Genomic DNA, 24,855 nt, shown 5'->3' with positions numbered 1-24,855 from the left:
CACACACAGACACACACACGCAGCGCCGCCCTACTGACTCTCTTCCTTTCACGGCTCTAAAGGACCATGTATAAAACAGACAACAGGACAAGTGTGGGGATACGACATTCAATTTATTGATCCCAGGGTGGGGCAGGAAAACTTAGAAGCTTGGCAAACACCCCCCTCCCCCCACTGCAGCCACTTCCTTTGTGGGAAGGCTCCAGGGCCAGTGTCGGGTGAGTCATGTCATGGCTGGGGCGGTAATTAACCAACACTGACCCTTTAGCCTTATCACCGACCATCCCTCTGAAGGAATCACCTGTTGGCAGGAACTTCTTGAGCTACCAATCATTTTTCCTTAAGAAAAAGTTGCCAAAACTGAGGCCAGAATGCACAACAGAGACTATATTTGACCGTCAAAGCCCACAATGTTTATTACTGAGCCCTTAACGGAAAAGACTTTCTGACTTCCGTTCTATGGAGCCTGACACATTCTAGCAGGAGGCTGGAGTGTGTGGAGGGAGGACGTGGATGTACATGAACACTTCAGGGCATCCGCATAACCGGCAGTTAGGTCTTGTGACACAGGCCTATAATGCTGCTTACTCAGGAGGCTAGTTAAGGAGGCTTCTAAGTCAGCCCACCTACAGAGTGAGTTCAGGACGAGCCTAGAAGCCTAGTGAGAGTCGTATCTCAAAATCGAGGCATTGGTCAGCACTCGGGAGATAGAGGATCAAGAGTTCAAGGCCAGCCTCAGCTACGTACCAAGTTTTGGGCCAGCCTGGGCAACCTAGTAAGAGGCTACCTTAGGGTGAGAAATCAAGAGGCAGTGGTAGAGTGCCTGCCTAACATACGTGCTCCTGTAGGCTCAGTTCCTAGTACTGGGTGTGTATGTGTGTGATCAGAGCTGTACCTGCTCGTAAGGGCCGATCCAGCTGTCGGCTAGTTCCCGAAGGGTGCGATAGCGACGCTCCAATTCCTCCTTGCTGCAGTGCTTTAAGAGCCGACCTACTTCCTCCGTGAGGAGAGTCACAGCCAGGTGTTTATCCAGACTGGCGCTCCACTTGCTGCCCAGGATGCTGTCTAAGCTGGTGGCGGAGCCTGAGGTCCAGTGAGCCTGCAACATGTCAGGATGGAGCACCTGGTGCTGGGCACTGAGCACGGCTAGGATGTGGCGGCAGGGCAGGCGGAAGGCTTGGTTGAAGTGGCAGCTGCAGCTGGCAGGGGCCTGGAGCCGCACGTGGTGCGTGTCCTCTAGAATCTGGATGTTCATTTTTTCGGAGCCGGAGCCGATGAGGTGCATGGATTTCTGAACCACGGCGAGCTCCGCTAGGCAGAGTTGGGCCGCTGGCCCCGTGCAGATGGCGTTGAGGGAGTGCTGGATCCTGGCTTCCACCAGCTGCTCTGTGTTGGGGCTTTCGAGGCTGACGTCTGAGGGAGTGTGACTGTCCTGGGGAGTCACGGCCAGGCTGAGGCTTGCCTTGTCTGAAGGGTTCCGCTGTATGTATCGGAACACGGATGCCATGCCTTGCTTCTCAAACGGGGTGGTGCCAAAGAGCTGGCTGAGCACGTGGGCTGTGACCTCCAGGCTCCGGAAGTACCGGCTGCTCTGGGCTCGGCTTCTCCAGCGGTGGGCCAGCCAGATGCGGTCGTTGAGCAGCCAGTGGGAGTGGAGCTCAGGCAGCCTGGAGGAGGGGATACAGTTGCTCAGGAGCGTGTACAGCTTCCTCAGGTTGCCAGCTGTGGCGGAACACATTGTGCTCTGCAGGGACGACAGGAGCACACTCTGTACAGACTGCTCCAGGGACAGCTGATAGAATTTGCCCTGGAGGAATTTACAGATGTGGAAGGCTGACAGCAAGACCTCAGCAGCAGGGAACTCCATGGTCAGGGTGGGCAGCAGGATGAAGTGGGGGTCCACCAGGATGGTATTGACTCTCTCCCAAGCTGGGTTAAACTTTTTGAACACCTGGAACATCTGGGCCAGACCTCTGGCATCCTCGTTGGTAGGGATGGCGAAGTACACTGCTCGGGCGAGCGGCCCCTCGACCTGGACCCGGGGTCCGTCTACCAGGAAGGTGTACAACACCTTGCCTCTTGGGTTATAGGTCCGGTGCATAAACAAGACCTCGGGGAAATGAGCGAAGAGGTCTTGCATGAAGCAGCTTTGGTAGTTGAAGGCGTCTAGCTGTGGGGTCTTGGTAATCTGCTGCAGCAGTGTAGGCGGACTTGAGTCTTTAATAAGAATCCCGTTCAGCACCGTGAGGGCCATGGAGGCGCGCTGGAGGCGGCCTAAGGCCCAAGCTGGGACACTCCCTCTGCAGGGCTGCTGTCAGGGAAGCAGGAAGTCTCTCAAATGCCACACAAGCTGATGCCTGAAGGTGGACTGTCGGTTTAGATACTGCTCCAGATGAGCCTGTGGAAAGGAAGAGACACTTAAGACAGTAGGGACCTGGCTCTTCAGTTACTTATCCAGACAATATTTCAAGATTTATCAAACACTTCTAGGAGCAGATAACCAAGGAGCACATAAGGACACATTGGATAATGGCTATAAACACCACAAAAATGATAAACAGGTCCCAGCTTGCTGGGGAAGGCAGGGCACATTAAAGTCAGAAGGTCTCCCTAGGGGAGAGTAGTACCCTGGATATGAGATAAAAATTATAAGCCAGCTGTAGAAACATATTTCCCAGGGACTTATAGGCATGAAGCCAAGTGCAGTGGCAAACACTTGTGAGCCAAGCTACCTAAAAGGCTTAGGCAAAAGGATCATTAGGCCAAGGTCCATTTAGACCAGTTTAAGACCAGTATAGGCAATTTAGGGAGAACCTGTCTCAAAAAAACACAAAACTCTAACAACAACAACAATCTCCCTGCCCCCCCCCCCCACACACCAAAACCCAAAAAGATTGGGGAGTTGGGTGTGGCAAGACAGATACTTGTAATCCCAGCACTTGGGAGGTGGAGCCAGCGGCAGGGTCAATTCAAGGTCATTTTAGACTCTAAGAGGTCCTGTCTCAAAAATAAAGACTCAGGGCTTTGGGGAGGCGGAGGGAGTGGGATATAGCTCATTGGCAGCACAAGGGATTGAAAACACCTGGCTAATGCCAGCACTTGGGAGGCAGAGGCAGAGGCAGGTGGATTTCTGTGAGTTCAAGGCCAGACTGGTGATCTACAAACTGAGTCTCAGGGCAGCCAGGAGCCAGGGCTGATACACAGGGAAATCCTGTCTCAAAAATACCAATTAAAAAAAAAAAAAAAAAAAAAAAAAAGAGAGAGAGAGAGAAAGAAAAAAGGAAGAAAACATGTGGCTGTGTACACAGGATTCAGACCTGACTTGCTCCCAACCCACTGCAATCCTCTGTTTCCTGAGTGCTGGAATACAGACACGTGTCATCACATTCAACTCTTTTAAAAAATAACATTCTAATAGCCTTTTTGTCCACAAATTCTTCTAATTCTTACAAACTCTTCTTTGGTCTTGGTTTATACCAAGAAAAAAGCAAGTGCTCAAAATTTGCTGTGAAATACTGAGCAAGCCAAGTGGCGCTCTCTCTCTGTTTTTCGAGACAGGGTTTTCTCTGTGTAGCCTTGGCTGTCCTGGACTCGCTTATGTAGACCAGGCTGGCCCCGAACTCACAGAGGCGCCTGCGTCTGCCTCCCGAGTGCTGGGATTAAAGGCGTGAGCCACCACGCCCAGCAGTGGCTTTCTCTTAAACTCTATTCCTTTCACCATAAAAGGGGGTTAACACGTGTGCAGCTTCTCCTACTTCTACGTATATCCCGACTGGCTGCAATGCTTTGTGCAAATGTTTCCCGTTAGGCTCCATTTACTGTCCCCATTTCGCAGATGAGACTCAGGTTCAAAGACGTAGGGCCATTTGTCCACCATTAAGGCTACTGGAAGCCGCGTCTTTGGCTCCAGATCCTCATGGCATCCAGTAGAGTCCAAAAATGTGGCCCGGGAAGGGAAGGCGACCTCTGACCTCACCTGAGCCCGGGTGGGGGATGCGGAAGGCTGAGGTTCGTGTTCAAGCCCAGCGGAGCCGATGTCCACCTCCCACCGGTGGGAGCCGAATGCGCTAAAGGATGCGACCCGACTTCACGCCTCCACTGCCGAGACAGCTCACCCAAGTGGCCGACGCGGCAGCCATTTCTCACACTGGGCCCACCTCCGACTGACTGACGTCCAAGCTCGCCAATCACCACGCCAGCTTCGCAATGACTCAGGCCAAAGGCCTAAAGAGCTCACCTTCGAACTTGGGAACCGCGGACCAATCCGGGACTGGCAACTCCACAGGGCGGGGGCTGTTACCAGGGTTACGGGGGCTCGGCCAGAAGTGGCCAATGGGGGTTTGCAGAAGGATGTTCACGCTGGGAAAAGGGGGGGGGGAGGGCCGAGGGCGGAGCCTCCCTTCGGTCTAGGGGGCTGGAAAGGCGGCACCTTTCAAAGGCCAAAATAAAAGCAGTGTTTTATATGGAAACCTTTAGTTTGTCGGATATCAATCTATCATGCCCCAAGGACACAGAAGTGTAGAAAAAGGTGCGCATGTTGTACTGCGTTCTTTGCTTTATGGAGGAACTGAGGCCTGTAATTCCAGCTATTTAGAGGCTGAGGTAGGATCAAGAGTTTGAAGTTCTAGCTGGGCATGGTGGCACACGCCTTTAATCCCAGCACTTGGGAGGCAGAGGCAGGCGGATCTCAGGTCGAGGCCAGCCTGGTCTACAAAGAGAGTCCAGGACAGCCAAGGCTACACAAGGAAACCCTTTCTCGAAAAACCAAAAAGACAAAACAAAAGAGAATGAGCAAAATACCCTATCATCTGTGTTGCAGGCTTAGTTGGTAGGCAGAGGGCAGAGTAAGGGGCACTAAATTACTAACCCTGTGCTTTGAAATGAGAATGTTTGAGGCTAGCCTGGGCTAAATGAGACCCTGTCTCAAAAAACACAAAAGTGAAACAAAAACAAAAACAACTTTATTAATGTGAATAAAAATGCATAACAGGTATTTTCCAAAGAGCATTGACAGTCAATGTCTCTGAAAACAAAGCTGCTTTCCAGGCCCATTTTGTTTTATCCTATCCTGGGCAAGCCTTCATCTCTGTAGGGTCAATGTAATCTGAGCCCTGGGGCTGGGGAGAAAGGGGTGTGACCTTTCAGTGTGGAATTACTTTGGCTTTCAACAATGACTGAGGTGTCTATAGGATGCCAAAGGTAGAGAGCTGAAAGGGGGCAGGCTCACAGGAGGCCACAGTGGAGTTCCTCTCCCCCCAGGGTTAAGATCTTTTTAGCCCTTGCCTAGGAAGACATGGATGAAAACACTGACCTACAGCAAGACCCACCCACTTTGAACTCTCAGACTTCCAAGGAGGTTTTGAGACGCAGGGTACAAGTACAAACACTTCAATCATCAGCCATAGTTTCATCAAGAGGGGGGCTGTCTCCTTCCTCCAGCTTCCCCCAGAGGAAGGGGAGGCCACCCACATCTCTGAAGTCAACTGGCTGCTGAGTGGGCGCAGGAAGCTGATAGGGGTCGGCCCAGATGTCCACGATCTTGCGCAGGGTGGAACAGCGTTCCTCCAGCTCCGGCCCCTCAGTCTGCATCAGCAGGTTGGCTAGCTCCCTGCTTAGGTCCCGAATCATGTGGTTCTGACTTTGCTTTTCAGGCTGATCCGTGTTTGGGATGATTCCTCGGTCTCGCAGCTCCCCATTGGGGCCAAGGAGGTGCTGGTATTTCTTCTGCCACCGGCAGCACACCATGGCTTCCACTACTGGCTGCTGGCTGGTGTGCAACAGTGCCAAAATGTGCCGACACGGCAGGTGGTAGCATTGTTGAAAGGAACAGCTGCAGCTACAGCCATCTTTGCTCACCTGGTGTGAGTCCTCTAGCAGCTGGACAGCTACAGAGTCACCGGCCATGTCCACCAGGTGGGTGGAGTTCTGCACCACCTGCCATTCATTACGACACAGCTTGTAGGCCAGCTCGGAGCCACTCTGGTGCAGGATGTCTAGCATGCCACCCCTGGAGGCCTGGTCCTGGGGCTGCAGCAATTCAGACTGCTTTGAGTCTGGCTTTCTCTCTTCTACAGGGAGCCTGGTGACTTTCCCTCCACAGATTCTAAAAGGCTTCTTGGGCCATGGTGGCGTGCTGGGGAGCCGAGTCCTCTTTAACTTGGGAGAATTGGTGTTCAAGCTCTTAAGACCTTTGGTATTAAAGAAGTCTATGTAATCCACAAAGTGGAGGATGCAGTCCAGTAGAGACCGCTGTTCCCGAAAGAGGCTCGACACCTTGCTGGTGACTATATCCAGGCTGTCCATGTAGGTGTTACAGGCATGCAGGCCCTTCCTCACGTGCATGTACCACAGCAGTTCACAGGAGAACCAATGGGCCTGGAGGAACCTGCAGAGTTCCTCATCCAGGAGGGCTTGGGACATCTGACAGAGGTTTTTAAGGCTTGCATCAGAAGCGACAAACACGGCCTCTCGCAGAGCTTCCTTCATGAGCCTTTTGAGAGATGCACTTGCCGAACTCTGACGTACCTTCTTCTCTAAGAGACGAGATGTGTGGTAGATCGAAAGGAGCACGCGGGCAGCAGGGAAGGCCTCCTGAAGAACCGCTCTGTGAGGGAAGGAAGGGTCCACAAAGACCACCCTGACCTTGGGCCAATCAGAGTTGAATTCTGTAAAGATACTGAGCATCTTGGCCACGGAAGGGGCCGTCTCAGCCTTGAGCACAGCAAAGTGGACAACTCGACTTTCTCGCTCCTTGTTCTCCACCAAGAAAGCATACAGAATATGGCCCTGGCTGTTTTCCACCCGGTGCAGCAGGAGATTCTCTGGGAAGCGGGTGAACAAGTCACTCATCTTGCTGCTCTGGAAGCTGAGCCGGTCCAGGTCTTGGCTGGTACCCACACTGAAAGAGGCCATTGAGCCCTCATCTACTGTGAGAAAGTCCTTCATCACTTTGGCTATCTTGGCCAGGTCAGAAGGACTGATGGCCTCCTGCTCTGGATTTGAGGGCTTGTGTATCTTATCCAGGCAGAAGGATGGCTCTACTGGGAGTGTCTCTGCTGTATCAAGTTCTTTCTTGACGCTGAGCTGCATTGGCTGGAGTTTGGGCAGACATACTGTCTCCTGAGGTTTGCTAGGAGGGGCTCCTCCAGCACTGTTAGAATCAGCATGTATGTGCTGGGTGTTCAGTTCACTGATAAACAGTCTGTCTAGCCTCTCGTTGTACTGCAGGAGCAGGTATGCTGGGCACCGGTCCACCTTCCGTGTCCTCTTCCTGTTCGACTGCGTCCGAATACAGACAAATTTCACCTGCACATATCTAGGGAAGGTAGAGGTGACAATGAGAAAGGTGCCAGCTGTCCCTTTCAAGACAAGACCTGTTAGCCGTTTACATTGACCAATACGTTTCCTAGAGACCGTGTAGCAGGATAGAATGCAAGGAAGAAAAATCTGCATTAACTCTCTAGTCCCAACATTTTCAGCTCTCTTTCATCTCTATTACAACCCCCTAATGTTTCCTCCACACAGTTCCAAGGCCCCAGCTTATTTGTTTGTAGTTTGTTTCTTTTTTTGAGCTTTGGGACAGGCATGGAACTCATGATGTAGTCCAGGCTGGCCTTGAACTTGCCAAAACCTTCCTAGCTCAGCCTCCCATGAGCTGGGGTTACAGAGGTAAGCTATTTATTATACCTGGCCTAATGGCCCAATTTCTGTCATTCTGTCTGTTGCTATTGTGGCTGCCAACAACCCAACCTGAGGCAGGATGTGAGGGGAAGCTGACAACAGCAGCAGAGTGCCCAGCTAGTTTCTCTTTGTTTCAAAGGTCCCTGTGCCTGCAATTTAGCACCTGGGAGGCTGTGGCAAGAAGGCTATAAGCTCTAGGGCAGCTGGGCCCTGCAGCAAGGCCTTTCCCCAAAAAACCAAAAAGCCCTCTTCATTCATTTTGGACACTGCCTCTGAGGACCAGGGCTGTCCACTGAGCACTTCAGGGTCCTCTGGGGATAGCATGTGCCTGGGCTTATTTGTGGAAGAGACTATCTCTGGTCTATATCCTGAGTGTTTGTTTTGGTCTGATGGATCGATTTGAACCGTCTAAGAAAGTCTCACCCTTTCATCTTTTTGCTTTAGCATTCTAGACGGAAATGGGTGACTCCAAGGGGATGGCTATCAAATTATTTGCTCTTTCTCTTTTCTTATTCCTATTCAACTCCTGGGCTCAAGGCCCAACCTTCCTTCTTTTGTCATCCTTTATGGAATGACCCCAAGCTACAGTAATTCATCCTGAATTAAAAGGTCTTACAAGGCTGGGCAAGGTGGCACATGCCTGTAATCCCAGCACTCAGGAAGGCAGAGGCAGGTAGATCTCTGTTAGTTCAAGGCCTGATCTATAAAGTGAGTCCAGGACAGCCAAGGCTACATAGAGAAATGCTGCCTCAAAAAACCAAAATTTTATACACACACACACACACACACACACACACACACACACACACACACACACGTATGTGTGTGTGTGTTCTTATAGACCTGTAGGTATCAAGACAAGTAGAGGTGAAATGGGGACTAGAGGCCAAGTTAAGTCTTTTGAATCCTGGCTGTCACTGGGAAGCTGTTTAACCCTGGGCAAGCCATTTCACCTCTGTGGATACAGTATGCCAGTATTCCCATTACAAAACGAGACAAGCTCATTAGGGTTCTCATAAAGACTAAATGAACCATAGCTAAAACATTTAGCCCAGAGCCTGCCTTGGCGTCTTGTTTATGTTAGAGCTAAAGCCAGCTGCTTTAGTAGTTCACATGCCCATCAACATTTACTGTGGCTGTCTCAAGTGCCAGGACTAACTCATTCCTCAGTGTGTTCCTAGCACCTAACAATGCTGCTCTGCAGCAGACGTGTATCAGTGATATAATAGATGAATGAATCACGGATCACCAGTGGGTGGGATGGTCACACCCCTGCCTCCTCAGGGAGTGGCTCCGCTGAAAAACCAAGGTAGAGAGGAAAAGAAATCTCAGCCTCTAGCATGACATGGAGCTCCACCTACATTTTTCCAAACGCTCTTATCCAGCTGGTCCAGTTTGCCGACCCTGTGGGGCAAGTTTAGCAAAACAGGATATGTGAGTCTTATGATAACAGGGTGGAGGGGCCTGGGGCTGAGAGCAGCTGTGTCTGTTGTAAGCACAGGACAGGGGTGGCGCCATCTCTAGTTCTGGTTAGGAATGGCTTGGAGCAGTGTAGTAGAATGGCAAGACCAGCAAGTAAGGACCATGGACTCTTAGTTTCCACCCTTCTCCACCTTGCTTATGTCTTAGAACAACAAACTGCCCACAGCTTCCCGTGTCCACTGTGAAGTGTCTGCTGCAGTTGCTTATGTTTGCACCTTTGTTTGCATGGCCCTCCCACTCGTCATCTCAGAGTGCATTTGTCATTCAGGAGACAAGGAGCCATCGTTTTTCTCTTTTCTAGAAAGCTGGGCCTTTCCTTCTGCTAGTTCAATTCTAGTCATCAGATTATATTGACTTGCTGTGTATTTAGTGACAGTTTGGGGGAGCCACTGCCAACCACAAAGCTCTTTTTACTCTTTCTGGCTCTATTACCCAGGTTAATTCTTTTAATTCTTCCTTTGCAGTCTTTGTCCAACTTCCCTCCTTCCCCTTTTTTACGGTGGGGTGGGAAACAGTGCCTCACTTCATGGCCATCTTCCTGCCTTAGCCTACCAAGTGCTGGGATGACAGGCATGACCACCCTGCCCAGCATCTTCCTCCCTTCCTTTCCTTTCTGCCATGGTAAGGACCAAACTCTGGGCCTTGCACAGCGAGGCTGTTACTCTGCCGCTGACGTGACTCCAGCCTGCAGCTACCATGTGAACAAATGTTGAAACACTCCCCCACATTGCTCCATGCACTGAAGATTCTGTGCCAGGTAGCTGGGAGGTCCTAAAGTCTCATTTCACACTAGCAAGGATTCTAGTTTGTCTCCATTTCACAGAGGGAAGCAGGCATAAGGAGGCTCCAAAGGATGAGAACCCAAGATTTACTCTTCCAGCTAGCAGCAGCACAGCCGAGGTTTGAACTGAGTTTGCTTGCCTATAGTCTAACTAGTTAACCATTATTTTGCCCACTTGAAAAATATTTCTGTCTGAGTTCCTTTCCTACCCTCCTCATCTGCCCTTTACCACCTTGGTTAGGTGCAACAGTCCCCTTATAGATCTCTCATCAAGGGCTGGGGACGGCTCAGCAAGTAAAGGTGACCTGAGTTTGAGCCCATCAAAAGGTGGTGAGAACAGACTTCACCAAGTTGTCCTCTGATCTATACACATGCATGCCCTGCCCTCCACACCAACATACCCGTGAACACACCAACACCTAAACTCTAATCGGGTGAGGCTAGGTATGGAGGCTCATGCTTGTAATCCCAGCACGTCGAAACTGAGGCAGAAAAACTGACACACGTTTGACACTCGCCTGGGCTACACAGGGAATTTTTGGGCTAGTCTGGACTAGAAAGATCCTGTCTCAAAAACAAACAAAGCAGAAACCTTGTTTGGGGCTGTAGCTCAGTAGTAGAACCCTGACCTTTGTTGTGTGAAGCCCTAGGTTTAACCCCCAGTATAGCCAAAAAGGGAAGTGTTCTGAATATACAGACACTTCCCGTGTCACCAATCATGGAACAGTATGCTGTAATGACTACATACATCATGTATGAAGGTGGTTATGTGTAGGTGTATGTAAGTACTGTGCCACGTTACGTGAGAGGCTTGAGCGTCCAGGGATTTTGATGTGTAAAGGGCATCCAGGAACCCACCCACCCCCTGACACTGAGGGACAACCATAGATGCATCTAATTCAAAACTGTGTCTTGTAAACTCAACAGTCTCCTGTCCTGCCAAACAAAGAGGCAGCTCTATCCAGGTGGCTGTTCCTCCCCGACACATTGCTTGCTTAGAGAAGCTCCTGCTACTCTAAGCCAATTAAGGTAATGTTGTGAGGGCTGAGCAAGGACACTTGTCCAATTATGGAGAAAGCCACGGCAGGAAATCTGTAGGAAACCAAGGAAGGCTTCTTTTGGATGTGACTTGTGCATCTGTGTCGCGTGGGGAGCAGTCTTGAACACAACAGGCTTGAGGATGTAGAATGGAAAGATGCAAGGAGCCTCACCAGCTACCCAATCACATTTGGAGGCCCACTCTTCTCAGCTACCCATTAAGCTAGAGTTGCTAGGTAACTGAGGACAAAAGGGTCCAGCACACTGGGGGCAGTCCCACAAGACTATTCCCAGCACTCAGGGGGATGAAGAAGGAGCACCAGCCTGAGTTCAGGGCCAGGGCTATGTAATGCATGAAACAAAGAAACAGTCCAACTCCCTTCCCTCAACACACAGACAAAACCAACCCAAAAAATGACTACAGACTCATTTCATAGAAGACATTATTAAGAAAATAAAAGAACTGAATGGGATTTACCTTAAAGATTGTGGCTACAGGAGTGGGGCTGGAGGGGCTCAGTAGCTTGAAGCCATCGTTGCTTTTGCAAACGAGTTGGGTGAAGATGACTTGGGTTCAGTTCCCAGCTCCCACATGCTGGCTCACAACAATTACTAACTCCTGTCCCAGGGGATTCGGTGCCCCTCTTCTGATCTCCTTGGGCACCAGGCACACACATGGTGCACATACATATATGTAGAATAATCGCTCATACACATAAAATATATAATTATTTTTTAAAGCTAAGACTAAGGGGCTGGACGTGATGGCACATGCCTGTAATCCCAGCACTTGGGAGGCAGAGGCAGGCGGATTGCTATGAGTTCGAGGCCAGCCTGGTCTACAAAGCAAGTCCAGGCCAACCAAGGTTATATAGAGAAACCCTGTCTCCAAAAAACAAACATAAAAGAAAAAAACAAAACAAAAAAACTGAGACTAACAGGGCTGGGGAGATAGCTTAGTAAAGTGTTTGCTGTGAGGTGTGAGGACCCCAGTTTAGTCCCTAGCACTCATGCAAACAACAAACAACAAACCAAACCAACAACCAAAATGACAAAACTGCTGGGTACACTTGTGTGTGCCTATACTTCCAATGCTGGGGATCTGGAGACAGGAGGATCCCTGCAGGCCTGCTGGCCAGCCAGTCTAGCCAAATCACTGAACGTACGGTTCAGTGAGAGACACTGCCCCAAAACAGAATAAGTGGAGAGGCCCCACCTGACCTGTGACCGCCATGCTCAGTGTCCACACACACAATTAAGATTACAGGGCACAGTGGTGCACACCTGTAATGTAAACACTCTGGAATGTGAAGTAGGGAACTGGAGTTGGAGGCCGGTGGACGTGAGACCCTGTCTCTCAGAAAGAAAGACAGAACTGGGTGTTATGGCACAAATTTGTACTGTCAGGAGGCAGAGGCAGGAAGATCCTTGGAAATCCAGGGTCAAGCAAGACAACATAGCTAGCCAGGGCTGTGCAGTGAGAACCTACCTCAAAAGAACCAGAGCTGAGCCAGAGAAAGTATACTAGTTGTTTTCTTTTTTCTTTTTTCTTTTTTTTCTTTTTTGTCAAGTTGACACAAACTTAGAAACATATGGGAAGAGGGAACTTTTTGTTTCTTTTTTTGGAGACAGAGTCTCTCTATGTAGCACTGCCTATCCTGGAACTTGTTATAGAGACCAGGCTGGCTTCAAACTCAGAGATCCACCTGCCTCTGCCCCATGAATGGTGGGATTAAAGGAATAAGACATCACATTGGGCAAGGAAGAGTTTTTTTTTGGGGGGGGGTTGGTTTTTTGAGACAGGGTCTCTCTGTGTAGCCTTAGCTGTCCTGGACTCACTATAGACCAGGCTGGCCTTGAACTCCGACTGCCTCTGCCTCCCTGAGTGCTGGGATTACAGGCATGCACCCAGCTGGAAGAGAGGCTCTTAACTGAGAAAATACCTCCATAAGACTGTCCTATAGGCAAGCCTGGGTACATTTTATTAATGGTTGATGTGGAAAGGCCTCCTTCTACTATGGGCAGAGCCACCCCTGAGCAGGTGGAACTGAATAGGCTGAGCAGGCTGAGCAAGCCAGTAGGCAGCATCCTCCGCAGCCTCTGCTTCAGCTCTTGCCTCCAGGTTCCTGCCCTGAGTTCCCTCAGTGATGGACTGTGATGTGGAACTGTAAACTGAAGTGCTTCCCTCCCACACTGCTTCTGGTCACAGTGTTTTATCACAGCACAGAAAGCTAACTAGGGGTAAGAGTGTTGGATGCTTAGTCATGAGGACGCGAGTTCAGATCCCAGCCCCTATGTACCGCACATTCCAGTTCAGAGGGAGCCAAGGCAGCCTTCTGGCTTCGGGACATGCGCAAGTGTGAGGAACCCACACAGAAACACGTGCTCATATATATATCTTTAAAAAGCCAAGCCAAAGCCGGGCGTGGTGGCACACACCTTTAATCCCAGCATTCGGGAGGCAGAGGCAGGTGGATCGCTGTGAGTTCGAGGCCAGCCTGGTCTACAAAGTGAGTCCAGGATAGTCAAGGCTACACAGAAAAACCCTGTCTCGGGGGAAAAAAAGACAAGCCAAGGGCTGGAGAGATGGCTCCAATTCCCAGCAACCACATGGTGGCTCTCAACCATCTATAATGAGATGTGGTACGCTCTTCTGGAGTACAGGCCTACATGCAGGCAGAATACTGTATAAATAATAAGTAAATCTAAAACAAAACAAAACAAAAAACCAAGCCAAGCAAACACAAAACCCAAGATCAACTTTTTTTTTTTTGAGACAGGACTTCTCTGTGTAGCCTTGGCTGTCCTGGAATTCACTGTGTAGACCAGGCTGGCCTGGAACTCAGAGATCTGCCTGTCTCTGCCCCCAGGTGCTGAGATTAAAGGCATGTGCCACCACCACCCAGCCTGACTTTGGTTTTTGTGTGTTTGTTTCTGGTACAAATTCCCCAAAGTGTATGATATTTCTCAATTACTATTTTGTTTCACAAAGGTATTCCTGGACGTTATCAAGCTTCCTAGGGTATAATTCCTTGCTATACAAACCCTCTGCTGTCAAGTTTCTGGTGCTGTCTTCCCTGTTGATTTCCTGTCTCCTATCACTTCATGAGGCTGGCAGCTCTCCATCACTACCTTTAGGGATTTACCAGGCCTTCAATTCTTGAGAGCTGTGTATGCAATTTCAGTTTGAATGGCTTTACTTGTATTGCATTCATCTGCTGTTTAATACTTACTCATCAGCTAGAAACTGTCAAGGATGTCAAGGTAACTGTAGGACCAAGCAGGAAAGCATAGCTAAGCAGAGATGATTTTTTTAAGTGACTAGTTGTTTGTTTTTCAAGACAGGGTTTCTCTGTGTAGCCATGGCTGTCCTGGACTCAGTTTGTAGACCAGGCTGGCCTCGAACTCACAGAGATCCGCCTGCTTCTGACTCCTGAGTGCTGGGATTAAAGACGTGCATGACCACATGACTACTTTATTGGCAAGATTTTCGTTTTGCATTTTTGAGACGGGGTTTCTCTGTGTAGTTCTCGCTGTCATGGAACTCTCTCTGTAGACCAGGCTGGCCTCGAACTCACAGAGAACTAACTGCCTTCCTCTGCTTCTTGATGCTGGCAGTGAAGCACTGGCAAGATTTTTGTTCATAAGTTTTGCTGTGACACAGCCTTATCACACTAATAACAGTGGTCTAGTTCAGAATGTGTGTTAAGACTTAAGGGAGACAGTGTCTGTGAGTTCCCAGCAAAGACCCTGAATATATAATGTTGAGCAAGGTGAAAACGGTAGTTACGGAACTGACAGCAGTGCAGAGCGCCCCTGGCGTACATCATGGACTCTGAAGAATATGAACTGCTAGACAGAGGGTCTGGGAGAGGCTCAGTCTGTAAAGTGCATTAAAAAAACAAAACAAAACAAAACAAAAACCACAGAAGGAGCCGGTGCAGGCCTGTAATCCCAGCACTCAAGAGGCAGAGGCAGGTGGATCTCTGAGTTCAAAGTCAGCCTGGTCTACAAAGGAAGCCCGGGACAGCCAGTACTACACAGAGAAACCCTGTCTCGAAAAAACAAAAAACCAAAAAAACTACAAAACAAAAAACCCCCAGAAGTTTTGCTAAATCTGTGCTACTGTAAAATATATATTTGGTCTTTGTTCTGCTACTTGGCACATATGCCCTAAACTGCTTCGACTTTTCAAAAATGATAGGTGTCTTTCTGCGGGCCAGTGAGCTGCATGAAGGCTGGAGGCTACTCACTGGGGGCATTAGGGCAGGGTTTGTTACAGGCCAGGGTAAGCTAAGATGTAGCCCAGTTGTCCTCAAAACTCACCTGCAGTGAACCCCACTCTACTGCAGGGCATGGCGGGAGGTGCTTGTAAGCCAGCATTCAAGAGGCAGCATGCAGAGGGTCCCTCAGGAGCAAGCTCGGCTTGTTTTACATGGAGCTCCAGGCCAGCCACATAGTGAGACCCTATCTCAAAAGCAAAACACACAAAACCTGACAAGGACAAGACAGCCCTACTTACTGTAAAGAGAATGTTAATAAATGACAGCCCATCAAGGAAAAGGTCAAAGTATTTTCTCCTTTACAAACTGCTTCTATGACCTGCAAGAAGGATTTCTTATAAAGCTGTGTTTGAGCCGGGCATGGTGGCGCACGCCTTTAATCCCAGCACTCGGGAGGCAGAGGCAGGCGGATCGCTGTGAGTTCGAGGCCAGCCTGGTCTACAAAGTGAGTCCAGGACAGCCATGGCTACACAGAGAAACCCTGTCTGGGGGGGGGGGGGAAGCTGTGTTTGAAGAGTGTTTTTTGTTTGTTTGCTTGTTTCTTTTTATAATTTATTTTATGTGCATTGGTATTTTGCTTGCATGTATGTCTGTGTAAGAGTGTCAGATCTTGGAGTTAGACAGTTGTGAACTGCCATGTAGGTGCTAGGAATTGAACCTGGAGATCTATACATCTGTATGTATATATACACACATCTATATGTGTATATATAGCCACACACATATATGTGTATCTATACATACACACACACACACACATACATACATACATATGGAAAAATCTTAGTATGTAGCTCTGGCTGGACAGCTGCTTATCTGTTTGTTTGCTTGTTTATTTATTTATTGAGACAGCATTTCTCTGTGTTGGACTCCAATTTATAACAATCCTCTTTCCTTGGCCTCTTAGGTGCTGGGATTAAAGTCATATGTCACCATGCCAGATTTTGATTTGATTTTATATTTCCAGTCATTATACAAAATAGCGGATTGCAATATGCCACCCACTTATATATACCATTGTATGTGTCATATTGATTTTATTTATATATGTATTTACTGGTGTTTTTTGAGATTGAGTCTTACACTTGCAGTAATTTCCCATGTTAGCTTCCCAAAGTGCTGGACTTACCGGAGTGTACAACACACCAGGTTGATGTGGGATTAGAAATGGAACCCTGAGCTTCGTGCATGCGAGGCAAGTACTCCACCACCTGAGCTACATTCCCAGGCTGCCTCCCGACCTCTCAGAAATAAAGGTCTCTCCCTCCTGTTTGTTTTCTGCAGTGATGCGTATTTAGCCAGGCAAATGTTCTACCACCCAGTTCATAAATAACAGTATCCCTTCCCTTTCTTTCTGTGGTGCTGGCATGAAACCAGAGCCTTGCACATGGAAGGTAAATGCTCCACCACTGAGCCATGATGCCTGCCTTCTCAGGTCTCCTCCACTTTTTTTTTTTTTTTTTTTTTTTTTTTGAGACAGACTCATACTATACAGCCCAGGCTATTTTTGAACTCATTATATTGCTGAGGCTGGCCTCAAACTCACGGCAGTATTCTTGCTTGAGCCTCCCCAGTGCTGGGATTATAGGCTAGATTCTATCCTCTTACCACTTTCTATAGTCCGCTACAGTTACAGCTTCAGCAAACAGTTAACAATTCAGATGCTACAAGTCTTTTCTCATCAAACCCTCCAGTTCTCTTTCTCTTTTTTTCCCCCCAGTGTTGGGGATCAAACCCAGGGCTTTGCACATGCTTCATGGGTAAGCATCCTACCTCCCAGCTATATTCCCTAGTCCACTTTATTTTTATTTTTATTTTATTTTATTTTTATTTTTTTGTATTTTGAGACAGGTTTTCTCTGGATAGCCCTGGCTGTCCTGAACTCACTTTGTAGACCAGGCTGGCCTTGAACTCACAGCAGTCTGCCTGCCTCTGCCTCCAGAGTGCTGGGACTAAAGGCGTGAGATACTGTGCCCAGTTTTCTTTCTTTCTTTCTTCTTAGATTTATTTTTAGAACTAGAAAGATGGCTCAGCAGTTAAGAGTACTCAGGCCCAGCTCTCAGCACTCACATGGCAGCTCACAACTGAAAACTAGCTGAGGGGAATCTCACATTCTCTTACAGCTTCCATGGGCACTGTGTGCATGTGGTGCCCAGAAACACACCCCGGTAAGCATCGTACATACAAAATCATCGCTTTGTAGACTAGGCTGGCTTTGAACTCACAGAGATCCACCCGCCTCTGCCTCCCTAAGTGCTGGGATTATAGCCATGCACCACCATGCCCAGCAAAAATAAAACTTAAAAAAAAAAAAAGGTTTTTTTTTGGCTTTGTTTTTAAGACAGGGTTTAAATATTTACTTTTAGTTCTAGGTATGTGCCTGTCTCTGTATATGCACATGCATCTGAGTGCAGTGCCCTCAAAGTCCCACAGAGTGCCGCAGAGGCCATCAGATCCCCCTGGAGTTGGAGATACTTGCAGTTGTGAGCTGCCTGACAAGGGTGCTCAAAACCAAATCTGAGTCCTCTTACAGGAGCAGCAAGTGCCCTTAACTGTTGAGCCACCTCTCCTGCCCTGCCTCATTTCATAACGGATAAAACTCTTGTCCTAGGCTAAGAACAAAGGCTAGCTGAATCCAGAGCTCTCAACTCTAACCCTTATGCCAGCTTTTCCTGATCTTGAATTGCTAACTTCCTGTAGGCACATCTGCCATTGCTATCCACGTAACATCTGCACTATTATTTTCAAATAAAAATCTAAAGTTATTTTTTATGTGTATGGGTGCTTTGTTGGCATGTATATATATATATATAGTGTGTGTGTATAAAGAATGATCTTACAGGGCTGGAGAGATGGCTCAGCTGTTGGGAGCACTGACTGTTCTTCCAGAGGACCCTGGTTCAATTCCCAGCACCCACATGTCAGCTCACAACTGTCTGTAACTCCAAAATTTGACACCCATAGACATACAATGCACATAAAATAAAAATAAATAAATTAAAAAAAAGAACGATCTTACATTTGCATTCTACACCACTGTATCTAGAACCTATTTTGCATCTATATACAACATTCTATATCAGTAAATTAAAAATATCTTGTGAGTGACAATTGAGGCATTAAGTTGAGGAGTAGATTCACTAATCTACTTTTTGTTCTATCTTCCCTGTATATTTCTATATTCTCCTTTCTTTCTTTTTTGTGTTTTTTTGTTTTTTGTTTTGTTTTGTTTGTTTGTTTTTCGAGACAGGGTTTCTCTATGTATCCTAGGCTATCCTGGACTCACTTTTGTAGACCAGGCTGGCCTCGAACTCACAGCGATCCGCCTGCCTCTGCCTCCCGAGTGCTGGGATTAAAGGCGTGCGCCACCACACCCAGCCTCCCCCTTCTTTCTTTTCAACCACTTTCTCCAAACAGAATGTCAGTGTCCAGTATGCTGTGAGGAATGCATCCTGTCAGGTCTGATCCAATGTCAGTGTCTGGTTCTTTTGTTCTGAAAGCATATCATTTCTCACAAGCATTATACAGCCCTAAAATTATAAGTGTATAAAAGGTGTGCGTTATGCATGGAACAATTAAGGCTGGATTTCTGCTCTTTGTATGAGCAGGAAAAGAAGACATCCATAAATCTTCATTCATGCCGTATGAAGAAGGGCATCTAACAGTAATTCATAGGGGGTCTGTAGTCAAACAAGAGTCACTGTCTATGCCTAGACATTCACGTCTCAGCCAGTCTCAGAGCTAGTCCCATATGGCGGGATTAGCAATATAATTGTTGGCATGTATGTCTGTGTACCATGCGTGCCTGCTAACTTGGAGGCTAGAAGAAGGCATTCAATGCCCAGGAAATGGAGTTATAGACTGGGAAATTGAACACAGGTCCTCTTAAAGAGCTGCAAGTGCTCTTAGCTACTGAGCCATATTCCAGCCTCAAATAATTTTCTTTAAATCTGCTTGCCACTTTTACTCTGTTTAGTAGGGAAGTTCATGTGAATGTAGTATATACATATTTATGATTAAAATCATCTCCCCACTAAGGGTGTATAGTGGTTTGAATAGGAATGGCCCCCATAGATTCACGTATGTGAATGCTTGGCTCATAGGGAGTGGCATTATTAGTAGGTGTGGCCTTGCTGAAGACTGTGTGTCACTGTGGAGGTGGGCTTTGAGGTCTCCTAAGCTCAAGCTAGGCTTAGTGGGCGGTTAACCTGCTACCTATAGATCTAGATGTAGCTAGAACTCTCAGGTCCTTCTCCATCACTGTGTCTGTCTGCATGTCACCATGTTTTCTGCCATAAAAATAATGGGTTAAACCTCTGAATTGTAAGCCACCCCTATCTAAATTCTTTCTTTTATAAGAGTTGCTGTGGCCATGGTGTCTCTTCACAGAATAGAACCCCAGCTAAGATAATGTATATACTTGGCTATGGAAACATCTATTAAATTGTCTCCTAAAATCATTTCTGCCCCCTTCCATCCAGTTCCTCTAACACAAGCAGTGAGTTCTATACAGAGCCAGCGTGGCATACATGATGCAAAACATTCAGTAGTGCTGGTGTGGAGGCACACACCTTTTAATTCCAGCACTTGGGAGGCAGAGGCAGGTGGGTCTCTGTGCATTTGAGGCCAGTCTGGTCTGCATAGCAAGTTCCAGGGCAGATAGGGCTACATAGAGAGGCTGTCTCAACAAAGAACATTCAGCATTCTAGCGGAGCCAGGTGTGCAAGAGGCAGGAGGAACCTGCATCCATACAAGCAAACCGACAAACCATTCTAGGCACACAAGGTGACTTACACTTGTAATCTCAGGACTAGGGAGGCAGGTAAAGTATCAATGTATGTTCAACGCCAGCCTGGCCTAAGGGTGAGAGTCTGCCTCAAAAATCAAACCGAAAACATTATTTTTATTTTACTTTTTCGAGACATGGTTTCTCTGTATGGCTGTCCTGGAACTCACTCTTTACACCAGGCTGGCCTCAGACTCAGAGATCTGCTTGCCTCTGCCTCCCAAGCGCTGGGATTAAAGGTTAACTCCCAGTCTATTTGTCTCTGCTGAGGATCAAGAGACAGGTGTACATGAACTCTACTTGAGTCTAATGCTGTCTTCAGGGACGCAGGCCTCATGTCCGTGCCTCCCCTAGCCCTGGCCATGGCTACATACACCTTTGTTGATGGAATGAGGGAGGAGATGACATTAGAAATGTTCTACAACTTAGCAGTAAGAACAGCGCAAGCTGGTCAAGGTGATGCCTGGTTTAACACTGCACATTTAACGCCCTGTTCTGACTTGGCCCCACCTTTCTATCACTCTTGCTTAGGATGCACAAGTTTCAGACACACACACACACACACACACACACACACACACACACACACACACACACACACACACACTTTCCAAAACAGGGTTTCTCTGTGTAGCCTTGGCTGTCCTGGACTCACTTTGTAGACCAGGCTGGCCTCGAACTCACAGCGAACCGCCTGCCTCTGCCTCCCGAGCACTGGGATTAAAGGCGTGTGCCACCACCCCAGCTTTTGCCAGTTTTTCAGGCAGTCAGGCCTCCAAAGAGCAGAGCAGCCTGGGAAGTAGGGACAGGAGGGCGTGCACACATGTGTGCATATACACGAATGTGAAGGTGTTTGCAGGCCAGAGGTCATCACCCGGTATCACTCTCCATCTTACCCTGGCTGGTCTGCAGCACTGTCTCAGACTTACAGAGGTCTGTTGCTTCTGGAGTGCTGAGGTCAAATGCATGTGCCAATAAGTCCTGCCTCTCTACCTTATTTTCTGACAGGGTCTCTTAGTGAGCTGAAGCTCAGAGACTCAGCTAGGGTAGCCAGCCACGGAGCTCTGGGAATCTACCTGCCTTTGCCCATCCAGCCCTGGGGTTACAGAGGCACACGACAGTGCACAGGCTTTACACAGAACTGGGAATTGGGACTCAGTTCCCTTGCTTGTGTGGCAGACACTTTGTTGACTGAAGCACTTTCCCAGCCCGTTTATACTGGAGAGGTGGCTCAGGGTTAGGAGTGCCTGCTGCTCCTCCAGAGGACCTGACTTCAGTGCCCAGTGCACGCACTGGGTGACATCCCCCCCCCCTTCTCTCTCTTTGGTTTTTTGACACAGGGTTTCTCTCTGTAGCCTTGGCTGTCCTGGACTCACTTTGTGGACCAGGTTGGCCTCGAACTCACAGCGATCCGCCTGCCTCTGCCTCCCGAGCGCTGGGATTAAAGGCGTGCGCCACCATGGCTGGCGCACTGGGTAATTCTCAACTGCCTTCAACTCCAGCTCTAGGGGATCCAATGTCCTCTTCTAGCCTCAACAGAGATACACAAATATAAATAAAAACAAATCTTTAAGAATTTAAGATTAAGCTGAGCGTGGTGGAGCACTCCTTCCTTTAATCCCAGCAGTCAGGAGGCAGAGGCAGAAGCAGGTGGATCTCAGTGAGTTCCAGGACAGCCAGGGCTGTTACACAGAGAAACCTTGCCTGGAAAAACTAAAAATTAAAATAAATGCCTAAACTATGTATGTATGTATGTATGTATGTATGTATGTATGTATGAATGCATGTATACAATTCTTTGTGCCCACTATGGACAACTGCCATGCTGGGTGCTGGGATGACCTAGCTGCAGGGTACTTCAGCAAGGTGCCATCATATAACATGGAGTCCAGACATCCCAGTCATGGAAAGCACTTTCTGACACATTGCAACTGACCTCACATTCTACCAAGGATGGCAGCCCACAGTGTCTACAGTGTGCCACCTTCTTCACACATTGATGTCTGTACTCCCATGGGTCCCTGTGTGCTATTTAGTAGTTAGTCACTGCTCTCCTGTTGGCCTCTGCTCATTCACAGGCCCAGGAAAAACACTCACTTTACTGTGGAGCCATGCATACTTCTCCAGCATTTGTTAGTACTTTGTATCTCTCTATCTCTGGGGGTGGGGAGGTGGGGGGTGGGGGGTGAGATAGGGTTTCTCAGACAATCCTCCTGCCTCATCCTCTTGAGTGCTGGGAGTATAGGCAAGAGCCACCACAGCCACCTTTTGAATATCTCTTTGAGGGCATTTACCACATAGAGTCTTGTTTTCTAGGTTCCACAAATGCTCCAGTCTCATTTATAACAGTGTAGTTCTGCATACAGGCCCCCCATATACTTCAAATCATCTCTAGATTCCATATGTAACACAATGTCCTATGTAAATAGCCTGATTGCGTTGGGAGGGAATTATGACCCCCCCCCAAAAAAGTCTTAGTCACACATGGGATTTCATGTCTGTAATCCTAGCACTTAGGAGTCTGAGATAAGAGAATTGCCATGAGTTTGAGGCTCCCCAGGCTAATTAGATAGGGTTTATGTTAAAAAACAAAACAAAAAATGTATCTGTTCAGTACTTTTCTTTTTAAGATTTATTTATTTATTTTATGTATAGGACTGATCTTATCTGCATGTACACCTGCACACCAGAAGGAGGCATCAGATCACATTATAGATGGTTGTGAGCCACCATGTGGTTGTTGGGACTTGAACTCAGGACCTCTGGAAGAGCAGACAGTGCTCTAAACCACTGAGCCACCTCTCCAGCCCTTATTTTCTTTTAAAGTATTAACTTTATTATTACTGCTTTCTTGAGCTAGGGTCTTCTTATGTAGTCCTTGGCTGCCCTGGAACTTATTACTTACAACAGGTTGATCTTGAACCCACAAGGCATAGGCCTGCCTCTGCCTTCCAAGTGCTGGGACTTAAAAGCATTCACCACCACACCTGACATATATTGACTTAATGTGTGTGTGTGTGTGTGTGTGTGTGTGTGTGTGTGTGTGTGTGTGTGTCTGAGTCTATGTATGTGTACTGTGTGCTTGCAGGAGCCCTTGAAGGCCAGAAGAATGTACTAGAACCCCTGGAGCTGGAGTCACAGGAACTAGTGATCTGCCATGTGGGTGCTGGGGACCTGAACCTGAGTGCCCTGCCAGAGCAGGAAGTCCTCTTTAACCACAGAGCTGTCATTCCGGCCCCATTTGTTATTTTAGTATTTTGATCCCCAACAGTTGCCAAGTCCAAGTCCACTGTGCCTTTTACTCCCGAGAGGGGCATTTATTCATCTTTGTGTGTGTCCAAGAATGGCCCTGACTTCAGAATAGAGCCAGACCAGTCAGGTCCTTAGTCTGTGAAAGGCTGTCCACATAGCCCAAAGCTGGTCTCAAACTATGGTACAGTTTGACTCTTGAGTTGGACAATATGTTGTAATTAAAACTTGATTTGGCTTTCAAATTGATTCATGTAATGAATGGATTTCACAGCAAAATTCTGGCCACAACAGGCCTCATTTTCACAAGAGAGTCCTTAGCTGAGGCCAGGGTTTCTCTGTGTAATCCTGCCTGTCCTTGGAACTCACTCACTCTGTAGACCAGGCTGGCCTCGAACTCACAGAGATTTGCCTGCCTCTGCCTCCAGTGTGCTGGAATAAAAGGCGCGGGCCGCCGCCACCACTGCTGCCCTTAACCTGCATTTAAAAAAAAACTGATTTGCTTCAAACTTATGATCCTCCTGACTTAACTTTTCAAGCACTGGGATTATAAACACGCACCTTGTCACTCCTTTTCTCAAAGTAAAACGAAAAGCTAAATTTATAATAGGATGTTTTACCTGCACCCTAAAAACGTGCGCTTCTCCACAGCTCTTAGCCCATGACGCCAAAGAACAACTCTACCAATAATTTTGACACACACCCCTGCAGAGTAAAGCAGGAGAGAAATGGGGAGGGCGGCCTTGGATACGAAAGGTGTTTGAAAACGGTTTGTATCAGGAGCTCGAGTCATTTACAAAATCAATCAACGAGAGCACAAACCAACCAACCAACCAACCAATGAGAACATTACTGCTTTGTAAAGGGGGAGACTAATGGAGGAAATTACCAAGGCGTTTGGACCCATTCCTCAACAAGCTTTGTGCTTAAGATAGATGCCCTCAATAAACAAACAAATTGACAAAACAAAACAACAACAACAACAACAACATCAAAAAGTGCAGTTACTGGGAATTCCAGAAAGGCTTGTGAATCAAGCAGTCGGAGCACAAGGCCACGCCGGTGAGGTTTCCCTCGCTTTTCTGCAGGGATGAGCAACATGGCCCCAGCACGCCCTCCTCCTCCAGGCAGCCCTCCTCCCCACCCTCCTGCCCCGCCCTTACAGGATATCCTCGCGGAAGGAGGTGCCGTGGTTGAGGTTATGGAAGCGGACGGAGACGCAGTCCCTGACAATGAAGGAGCACCTGGTCTCCTTTTTGTAGGCGCTGAAACACTCCTTGAAGTCCTCGTAGGTCTTAAAGCAGCTGCCTAGCTCCATAGCTGGGGACTGGCCCTCACCAGAGCCCAGAATCGCGACAGGGGTCAGAGGTCACTGGGTACCAGTTGGCACGGGCCCAAGGGCGGCCCTGACTGGTGGCCTATGGGGAGCTCGGAAGAAGCCAGAGAGGAGACCCGCTACAGCAAGCTGGGATCGACTTTGCTCACTGTCAGAAGGGAAATGACACTCATCCCTTATTATTCAGCCCTGAGGCTCCGCCCCCTAACTAATTTACCCA

The 24,855-nt window shown here is 48.1% G+C and overlaps 2 protein-coding genes across 3 annotated transcripts; both read right to left on the bottom strand.

The window, feature by feature from the left end:
* Position 1: 1 nt before the first annotated feature.
* On the bottom strand, positions 2-24,606 carry Zswim1 (zinc finger SWIM-type containing 1). Of its 2 annotated transcripts, none has more exons than XM_051143778.1 (2): positions 24,463-24,606; positions 2-2,398 (listed from the first exon to the last, which is right to left on the bottom strand). In XM_051143778.1, exon 2 carries the CDS (start codon positions 2,252-2,254, stop codon positions 884-886), a length of 1,371 nt encoding a protein of 456 aa, XP_050999735.1. In that variant the 5' UTR covers positions 2,255-2,398; positions 24,463-24,606; the 3' UTR covers positions 2-883. The 2 variants fall into 2 exon arrangements, with proteins under 2 accessions (XP_050999735.1, XP_050999733.1); XM_051143776.1 differs by lacking the exon at positions 24,463-24,606 and adding an exon at positions 3,977-4,407.
* Zswim3 (zinc finger SWIM-type containing 3) lies at positions 4,878-24,823 on the bottom strand. The gene is made up of 2 exons (XM_051143775.1): positions 24,463-24,823; positions 4,878-7,315 (listed from the first exon to the last, which is right to left on the bottom strand). The coding sequence occupies exons 1-2, from the start codon at positions 24,615-24,617 to the stop codon at positions 5,389-5,391; spliced, it is 2,082 nt and encodes a 693-aa protein (XP_050999732.1). The 5' UTR covers positions 24,618-24,823; the 3' UTR covers positions 4,878-5,388.
* Positions 24,824-24,855: the final 32 nt, after the last annotated feature.

Source organism: Acomys russatus, chromosome 4 (assembly GCF_903995435.1).
Source record: "Acomys russatus chromosome 4, mAcoRus1.1, whole genome shotgun sequence".
Lineage (NCBI taxonomy): Eukaryota > Metazoa > Chordata > Mammalia > Rodentia > Muridae > Acomys > Acomys russatus.
Note: the sequence above shows the minus strand (reverse complement) of the source record. Positions and strands in the feature narration are given on the sequence as shown.

Excerpts from the sequence above, each read along its gene's own strand:
- Zswim1 (XM_051143778.1), bottom strand. The coding sequence starts at position 2,254 with ATGGCCCTCACGGTGCTGAACGGGATTCTTATTAAAGACTCAAGTCCG.
- Zswim3 (XM_051143775.1), bottom strand. The coding sequence starts at position 24,617 with ATGGAGCTAGGCAGCTGCTTTAAGACCTACGAGGACTTCAAGGAGTGT. Across the intron at positions 7,316-24,462 it reads TCCTTCCGCGAGGATATCCT|ATATGTGCAGGTGAAATTTG; the intron begins GTAAGGGCGGGG and ends TACCTTCCCTAG.